The sequence below is a fragment of the Epinephelus moara genome, chromosome 3 (genome assembly GCF_006386435.1).
Source record: "Epinephelus moara isolate mb chromosome 3, YSFRI_EMoa_1.0, whole genome shotgun sequence".
In the NCBI taxonomy this organism is placed as follows: domain Eukaryota; kingdom Metazoa; phylum Chordata; class Actinopteri; order Perciformes; family Serranidae; genus Epinephelus; species Epinephelus moara.
In genome coordinates, this window is record NC_065508.1 from 37,523,753 (window position 1) to 37,533,848 (window position 10,096).

The 10,096-nt window shown below is 38.6% G+C and overlaps 1 protein-coding gene across 1 annotated transcript in view; it reads left to right on the plus strand.

Moving 5' to 3' along the window:
• esama (endothelial cell adhesion molecule a) overlaps window positions 1-10,096 on the plus strand; it is a 93,277-nt gene that overhangs the window by 74,863 nt on the left and 8,318 nt on the right. The window contains exons 2-4 of the mRNA XM_050035834.1: window positions 4,791-4,942; window positions 7,224-7,425; window positions 7,585-7,740. Coding sequence (XP_049891791.1) covers window positions 4,791-4,942; window positions 7,224-7,425; window positions 7,585-7,740 — 510 coding nt within the window. The remainder of the gene's footprint in view (window positions 1-4,790; window positions 4,943-7,223; window positions 7,426-7,584; window positions 7,741-10,096) is intronic.

Below are 10,096 nucleotides of genomic sequence, written 5' to 3' on the forward strand. Positions count from 1 at the left end.
CTATGAGAGTGAGTCGGGGCGATTTCCAGCCAGGCTGATATCGCCCCAAAGGGCCGGAACGCGACTTCACACTGCATCTGATTGGATATTCAGAGGCAGGATGAGCTGTTTCAAGTGAAAATGATCAGAATAATTAATATATTGTGTGTATATGACAATAATGATGATGATAATCATACATTTATTATCATCTTTCTTTTCTTTTCTGGCTCGAGGAGGGGCGGCGCCCTATCGCCCTCTATTGGCCAGCCACCCCTGCTCATGAGCAACTTTTGGCTGAGACACGGTGACGCAGCAGGAGGCCTTCCTCACTGCTAGTTCGCTGAAGACAGTTTGGTGTGTCTGGACCTTTACTTGTGTCCAATTTTGACATATGGACATGATAAGTACTAGCCAATCACAGCACAGTAGGGCAGGGCAAGGCTTGTTTCCACTGCCCTCAAGTGGTCAAAGTGTAGTTATCAGAGCTTTAATGTGAAAGAAATGTCAAAGGTTTTGCATTGTTATGTGACAAGAGCTTAAAATCTTTCTTAAAAATCACACCACATCAATGTTTTTCTCTCTTTAGCTGATATCCTACTGGTTCAGTATTTTCTATGTTACCACCCTAATGCACTGGTATAAGCAAGCAGGACACTTCTGAAGTGCTGTTTCATTGTGACTTTGAAGTAACACTAGGGAACTTTGCAAGTTGGTGGCCCCAAATGGCAGTAAGCCAGAGGCAACTATTTGAACACTGAGGACTTCAATACCCAGATGCCATGTACCGTGATATGAGGAGACCAAGTGTCTTCTTTGTAGTGTCTAGCAAGTGCAGATATAGTGAAGAGGTGCAACTATCACTGATAAGTCTAGACAGAACACTACTTCAGACTTTTTGTGCTTACATTTGATTGCATCACTTCCTGTGCATGGAGAAATATTCTTTTTTGTTACAATGGTAGCACCCGATGGCACCAATTAGTAGGAATGTCTTGCTGTTTATTCCCTGTTGCAGTACAGTGTTGTAGGATACTACAGTATTCAATGCATGTGTCTAAAAATCTTGTGTGGCTTTAAAATCAGCAGTGTAGTAGATGGTGTTTATGAGGCTATCATTAGCCAGATTCCAATCTTTTTGCATTAGTATTCACATGAAGGCCTTGCCAATCACACTGGTTAGCACACACACCATAGAGAAATCTCATCAGTTTTAAAAAAAATGTGCATGCACCTGCCACATTTCTGCATCGTATGCTTTCAGGTGAACACACATACACACACTGAAGAGCTGGCAGCCATGTGCAGCTGATCACAACTGACCCAGGTTCACCTTTCCTTAGTGTTGGAATTGTTAAAAGGAATATTTATTTCTGGGGAAGGGACTGAAAGACAAAGATAAATCCTGCTTAGAGGAGAGGTGGAAAGGTCAGAGATGAGAGAGAAAAAGAGAAGACCAAGAGAGAGGTGATGTGAGGGTAGTGTGATGGAGAGGTGTGTGTGTGTGTGTGTGTGTGTGTGTGTGTGTCAGTCACCATCTTTTATACTATCTCTGTCTGATTATCTCTGTCATGGTTGCTGGGATGGACAGAGAAGTAAAAGTGCAGATGCACGCTCTCTGTTTATTGAAAACATGATCCAAATCTGCGTCATTTTTCACCAAAGGAAGGAGTGGCCGGCAGTTGAGACAATCTCGAAACCCTTCATTGCCGCAAGAAAAAAATATTTACAGGAAGTAATTACATACAGTAAATGAAGTACAGTGATCTTTACTGAGCATTAGCAAACACTATCTCATTCGAATATGTTGTCACACAGTTACAGTGTACATGAATGAATATAGGTAATTTTACTGACTAGTGACACATGAAGTGGATATCACCTATGGAATTATTTTCAGCAGAAGGTGTAAATGCAAACATGCAGAGAGCTTGGTGTTTTGGCTCTCTGCTGCCCCTCCCTGGTCTTACATACACACTACAGTTTACTCTGACAGCGAGCCCCAGAGTAGTTCATTACAGGCTGCTCCAGATACATGAACTTTACTTACTTTGTCACTTAACAGCCTCAGGTGGATTCACAAGCACATTTCATTTAGCTCAGTTTGAGTCTGTGGTACTGAATGCAGTAATAAACTAAATATTCGAGTTATTAAAGACACTCCTAATCTTTTTAGCACAGACTGTGGAAACCAAAAAGGAATAATAAGATTTACTTGGATTCATGTCATTATTGGAAAGTTTAAGTATCTGTAAGGGACTGTTTGTTATTTAGAAGGGAGAAGGGGGTGGTGCAAAAACGGGTAGGCAAGTCAAATAATTTTTGAAGCACTGAGGAGGGAGTATTGTTTTTAATTTTGGCTTAAGGGAGGGGCATACCACTTTAAATGGCTGTATTTTATTTATTTGTTATGTATTTTTATTTTTTTTTACCGCCCATTTTCAAAGAAAACAAGGTATGTTTTCTTTAAATATTGCCAAAATGACACCATTTATCATAGCCAGAAACTGTAAATTAACAGAAATTATCATTTGATTTTCAAATTTCTGACAGTCTTTGAACACATTACGTGGAACAAACGCTTCCATCAAGAAAAACCATAACCAAATCTGAGCTGAAAATAGTAATATTTCATCAAAATCTCTTTATTCTACATTTAGAATATGACCGAGAAAAAAAAAAAAAAAAACGTTTGCACAAACCAAGTGGAATGCACAACAAAAAGGAAAAACCAAAGCTTTATTCAACTCCAGGTTTTCAAACATCAAATGGTACGTTTTAAAAACTAACAATAATTTATAGTGGAAGGAGGGTTGTGAATATGTGTCCTTGAGTATGTCGTGTGCTTTCTAATCAATTACTACTCTGAAGGTTATTTCTACTGTGCTTGTAGAGATTTCAGTGAATACATAGGTGAATATTTTGATGCTTGTAATACAAGAGTGTTTTTTTAAGGGGATTTCTGCCCTGCTGAAGCTCTCCCAGCATTTTTTTCCTCTCATGTCAACGTCACATGTCAGCGTCATATAAAGTCCCATATAATTCCCTTGGATCAAATCTTTTAGAGATGAAAAATGGTAAGCTCTGTGGACATGCAGCCTGACAGACTGACTTCTTGGACCAACTTGTTTAGAAACTGTTGTTCTGAACTGTGTTTTCACCGAACCGCTTAGTAGCTTGATGACAGACATCAACTTGGAAGATGTGTTTTGTGGAATTTTGAAGACTTAACCTCCAAAAGTGCTCACCTGCATGGATATTCTCCCAACTTTGGTTGGTAGGAGCAACATTTGTAATGATTTTTATGATTGCAGAAAGGCTTGGCATGGCCGTTATTATCATTTATAGCATGTCAAATCTCCTCATCACTCTGAATAATGTGGGATCAGATCTTGTCAGATGTGTCAAATATGTGTTCTTATGATGTTTTTGCATGACATATAAAGTGTCTAGATTTATTATGCCTCTGCGTCGGCGACAGCCGTAGCCAGAGGCATAATAAAAGTTGTCTGTCCCTCCATATGTCTGTACATCCATACATCCATCTGTCCATTCAATCATTCAATCAATCAATCAATCAATCAATTTTATTTATAAAGCCCAATATCACAAATCACAATTTGCCTCACAGGGCTTTACAGCATACGACATCCCTCTGTCCTTAGGACCCTCACAGTGGATAAGGAAAACCTCCCCCCAAAAAAACCTTTAATATTGAATGCAATATCTTAAGAAGGCCCTGAAGAAATTTCTTCTCATTTAGCACAAATGTTCACTTGGACTCAGGGAAGAACTGAATAGTTTTGGGCGGGTCATAGGTCAAAGGTTAAGGTCATTGTGACCTTATCTGTCTCTGTCTTGTGAGTGAGATGTCTCAAGAATGCCTTGAGGATGTTTTTTTCAAATTTTGTCACAAACTTTCACTCGGATGAACTGATTAGATTTTGGTGGTCAAAGATCAAAAGTCAAGGTCAATGTAACCTTGCATCCATGTGCAAGGTTGCATCCTAGTGAATGTGACATCTCAAGAACACTTTGAGACATTTTCTTCAGATGTGGCACAAACATCCACATTAAGTCAGTGATGAACTGATCTGAATTAAGTTAAAGTTTAAGGTTACTGTGACCTCATCTGTTGCATTCTCATAAATGTGATATCTTGAGAAAAGCTGCAGGAAATTTCTTCAAATTTGGCACAAACATCTACGTGGACTTACGGATGAACTGATTAGACTTTGGTGGTCAAAGGTCAAAGTTCACTGTGATCTTGGGTCAGTCTCTGTCTCATTTTGTGATATCTCAAGAAGGCCTTGAGGGAAGGTCAGCTTCACTGTGACATCATAATGTTCTGCAAAAACACTTTTCTGGCCATTATTCAACGTAATAACTCAGGAACAGAAAGGGAGACATTTGGTCAGATACTGAATTGATGACACTAATTTTGGGTGTCCACCTTGAAACTGTGCTGACTGTATAGATCTTCTGTGCTGCTGGGGGGAAGATGTGTGTGAAGCATCCATGTTTTCTCAGACATGGATGTAAACTGTAACTGCAACTTAACTGGTTTGTGGAGGCATACAACCCCAAAGCGGAAATTCTAATTGAAAACCACAGCGGGATGAGTAATGGCATAATATGAAATTCAAAACCTGTTTACAACTGTGTCAGCTTTGCAAGAACTGTTTTCAGTGCTGTTATAAATACAGATTTATTAAGCCTTATAATGAATATGGATAAAACCCTGACCCGCTTTGCAGAGAGGTCACACTGACAGTTTTCCTTTCTCTCCCCCTTACTCCTCCTCCATCCAGGGATATGGGCCCAGATCCAGATGCCCCAATCCAGTATGGATGCGATCAAGGGTCAGATGGTGGTGCTGAGGGCCTCGTACATCACAGAGCCAGGCAGTGACCTGAGCACCAACACCATCCTCTGGAATTTTTTCTCTAACAACAGCCAGCTGGTAAGGAAGTGACTGGAAGACCCTACCAACAGTCATACATATGTGGAAAACATTGAAGTGATATTTTTTCATATCTTGCTCTACATTCAGTATACTACAGTATCTACAGCAGCAGCTGTGGCTATACTATCTGGGATTACCAACAATCTTTGCCTGTCTTTACACTGTTAATCTGGCAAAGCTCTTCTTTTGTAAACCCCTAGAAATTAATCCAAGAAAAAGGTTTAGGGTTTTCATACAAACACTATATTATGTCCTTACTGGTTTAGTACACCCTACTGTAGTTTTTCTGCTTTATGAAAGTAAGAGATGAATGTGTTTTCCAAATCAGAATATTTATGAAATCATCACTCTGGTAAAACATTAAATAAAGCAGAGAGGTCTTGCATAACAAGTCCCAGCTGAACAACAATTATCTGGAGACCTGGCCGTGGCTCAGTTTACGTATCAGCCCAGGTCAGATTATTGGGCTATGCAGATGGACGACCCAAAAGAGGATCACAATCAAAAAGGAAATAGGAAAAAGAGAACTCTGAGAGCTGGAAAAGACACAGTAGCTCAAAAGTGAAGCTTTTTGTTTTTTCATGTGCCCAGACAGCCATCCAGCATCTCGCTTTGCTTCACTGTCATTTGGAGCCAAAAAGATGAAAAAAAAGAACAAACTGTCACTACCTCAAAGACAAACCTAGATGCCACAGGAGAGTTGTATGTGTATGTTACAGTGATGCACAGCCATCTCCACAGTATGCAGTCCAGCTAATGTGAGGTAATTGCTTCTGCCAGTCAGTTTGTTGAAAATTAAAAAAACAGTTCAGTTTTGATTTTTCCAAATTTGGCTTTCCTATATGTCACATGAGTGTTTGGTGTCTCACATCTCACTTAGATGGCCTCCATGCACTAAGCGGTTACAAACTTACAAACTGTCCAGCAGTTTTTGACAGGTTTTGATCTGACAGAGGTGAAGTTAAGTTTTAATCTGCAACTATGTGAGAGGACACAAGTTTAAACCTGCAGACTAACATGTTGCAGATAAAAAAAAGAATTCAGGCTTTAATGAAGTTATTTCATATTACTGCCTTCATGGAAACCACAACATGAGACAGGAGTCCTCAGGATAAAGCTGACCCAGGCCCCCAGGAAAGCCGCTCAGCCTTGCAGCCAATCTTTCTCATGTCTGTAAAACAAATTCAGTTATGACTCTTTCTATCGTATTTTTTTTTTTTTTTTAATCCAAGGAGGTTTCATATAGGTAAAACTTACCTGGAGCTGAGAAAATCCATTTAAAAATCTGTGACGTCATCACAATGTAGACTCACAGGCGGTGCCAGCAAGAGAAACACTACTGGGCATATTCAGTGGACCGCATTTACTGCTGAAGTAAACCCAGAAGCTACAAAACTTTTTTGGCATATGTGTGACTCCTTTGAAATGAATCGGCGCCATCTTGGTGTCCAATATCTAGTTAAAAATTATTAAAAATCTATGAGCTAACCCCCTTTATGCCAGATTAATTGATGTTTTTGTAGAAATCTGATGGAATTGACAAACTTCTGGGACACATCTTTACACGGCCAACATTTTCATTAAAAAAAATATTTTAAAACAAAGATGATTATGGCAGTAGATTTTTACACCAAAGTTATCAGTATGTACTTTTAGTTTTAGATTTTTGAAGGCTTTTAAAACATTTTTTAATGTTTGAAACTGTGATTTATTTATTTTTTCATATAAATAAATCCTTTAAAAATAATATTTCACCCCAAAAACAGTATTAGTGTGTTGATATGTTAGAATTTTGAGGCTTTTTTTTTGTAAGGACAAGATTGGTCACAGTTCTCAAGAATGGGTAAATTCAAATTCAGAAATCACACTAGTTTGGATTTTTTCTCTGAACAGTGTTATGTGTGCCAGCACAGCGAGGGTTGCAGTTAGAGTTGAATTGATTGAAAGGGGCCACAGAGGTGCACCACATGACTCTATAAGAAGATTTTATCAGTGGAGTACAAATTGTGTTCCATGTAACTCAGTTTACTCTGTAATGCATTCAACCAAATGTTTGAAAAAGCCAGTCACAAATTTCTGGGCAGGAGATGTTAGGATTAAAAAATCCTTCTAATTCTTTTGACCCAAGATAACCCCCAAATGCAATCATATTGACATGGATGTCAATGAAACGGGTTCCTCTGTTGTGCACAAATACTTGTTCCCAAACTGCGTACTCACAAGCCTTTTATTTCCTGTTTCTTTAAGTCTAGTGTTGGCTCTCTGTTCTCTTCTCCAGATCATCTCCTACACCAAAGGCTCCATGAGTGTAGGCAGCGCCCAGTTTAAGGGCCGCGTTGGTTTCTTCACTAGCATGCCCTCACGGGACGTGTCGTTGTACATCAACAACACCCAGGAGTCTGACTCAGGACTCTACTTTTGCCAGGTCATCAGGCCTGATAATCCTGGCCTTACTGCTCAGCTCACCCTGGACGTGAAGGGTAAGTACCAGATCCTGCTTGACAAGACATGAAAATGTGCTTCACCTCTCCTGCACTATAGTTATACTCCTATACTTCTTGTAAACTTGACTGATTGAAAGACATACATCATGTTGTATAATCTAACAAAGTAAATATTGTCTGATCCTCTCATGTCAGTCCCTCCTGCTGTTCCTAAGTGCTCTGTGTCAGGGAAGGCAGTGCTGAAGGGAAATGTGACTCTGAGCTGCACATCCAGCTCTGGGAAGCCCATTCCTCTGTACAGGTGGAAGAAAACCAGCCCCACCTCGGAGGTCTTCTTCTCACCTATGCTCAGTGAGTGGATCCAGCACACTACCTGCTCATTATTTTTCACTCTGCAGCAACATTTACATACCTGCTCCTGTTACTGGAATGTTCAGCTACAGTAATGTCGGTAGAGTATCCTACCAACTTGTATAAAATATTCATTATTTCTGTTGTTTTTTGTTTTTGTAACTTTGGGACTTACAAATTTGAGGCCAAAGCCTATTTAATGTGATGAAGGCCCTGTGTGTAGAGTTGCTGTGTGGCCCAGTGAAGAATACCGGCCTAGGTTTTCAAGTTGACCAAAAATGTAATTCTTAATTTTATTTATTTGCCTTTATGAAGATGCTATTTACTTACAACTAAAATCTTACTTTCAAAATATGTGTTTTAAGCATTTTAAATGAGAATCATGTGACAACACCAGACAAAATGTCATCCAGGATAACAGATGACATTATGGTGTAACTGAAAATAACAGTTACCCTTTATGACAAAAATGTTATTCAGTATGACAAAAACTCAGTTTGAACCTTTATCAGGCAGTTGTCTTGGCTACCTATAGAAATCTGCCACCTTGAACTTCAACTTTCAAGTATTAAATTGATATTAGATAAATATATTTGTAGCAAATCAACATTGGTTATATTTTTTTAGTGTTATCACAAATGACACAGGATCTTACTCCTTAGTGTACCAGTGAGCAAAAAGGGTGCATTAACCACTAACGGGTCACCATTGTTTGGGAGTCTTACAGGGTCTTCCTGTCTGATAACACGTCAAAATAAAATGCCGCTAAAATTACTTCCCAATACTTGTTATTCTGGGTGACACTAACTACCAGTTTTCGGACAAAATGCTCCAATGCATAAAATTAACTGAATGTCATATTTTTTGTAATATTTAAATATATTGGTATCAACACTTGTACAATAATGCAGAGACTTTAGGTTTTAGGGGGACAGTCATCTGGTGTGATATTTTATGAATATAATGTCTGCCAAACTAAATCCTTGAAATATATTTTCATTTCACTTGATAAACCGAGATTAATAGATTCAATAAACATGTTTATTATGAACAGTTTCCTTATTTTTTCTTCATAAAGATGCTGACTAGCGGTGTAACATTACACATATTCGTAATGAACTGTTCGATATGAGGCTTTTGTTGCGGTACGCAATACAAACAGAACTATCCTTTTGCACTTGGAAAATAAGATATACAGTTTAAATTGTGTTTAATATAATGTTCTCAGAGTCACTGCACTTGACAAGGAAGCCCATATGTTGAAAAAGGCATCAGTTTTTTAATGTTTTTCATGTGAAAGGTTATATTAAAGGTTGTTTCATAAATGTGTACGATTGAATTTGTGCTCATTCAACGATACATAATGAATGAATGAATGAATGACTTTAAAGCAGTTATATTTTTATTTTATAGATTTCTTTGTTGCCCTGGAAACAAAGGGAAAATAAAAAAACAACAAAAACTGAATATACAATATAAAAACATCATGAGCTATTGGCCAAATTATTATTTTAAACGTGTTGTTTATAACTACAACTAGTCCAAACCCATTGAGTACAGCATACCAAACCATGACTTAGTCATACCAAAAATTAGAGAAAAAAAACACAACATTCGTCCACAGGGGGAGCCACAGCGATCGGTTGCATTTTAGCCATTTTTAAGCATTTTTCTGTCGTTATAGCGCCACCCAGTTGCCAATTAGAGTTAAATTTCTCCAGTCACCTTGAGGCTTCCTGTTCTACATATCTACCAAGTTTAGTTAAAATCAATGAGGCGGTTAGGCCTAGATAAGAAATTAGCTTTCTAGTGCCCCCATTTTGTTTGATCAAAAAAAATAATAAAACTGATTGATTGATGATTGATTGATTGAATAATGGAGGGGTCCCCTCAGATCATGTGTGGTAATACGCCTACAAAGTTACGTGCTGATCGATGAAACCCTTGAGATGTTATACACCTTTATGTGATGAGCCACGCCCTCCGCAATATTCATTCAATTTCAATCAATTTCAATTTTATTTATAAAGCCCAATATCACAAATCACAATTTGCCTCACAGGGCTTTACAGCATACGACATCCCTCTGTCCTTTGGACCCTCACAGCGGATAAGGAAAAACTCCCCAAAAAAACCCTTTACCGGGGAAAAAAAAGTTAGAAACCTCAGGAAGAGCAACTGAGGAGGGATCCCTCTTCCAGGATGGACAGACGTGCAATAGATGTCGTACAGAACAGATCAACATAATAAATTAACAGTAATCCGTATGACACAATGACACAGAGAGAGAGACAGAGAGAGAGACAGAGAGAGAGAGAGATGCAGGACAGACGGTAATGACAGTAGCTTACAACAA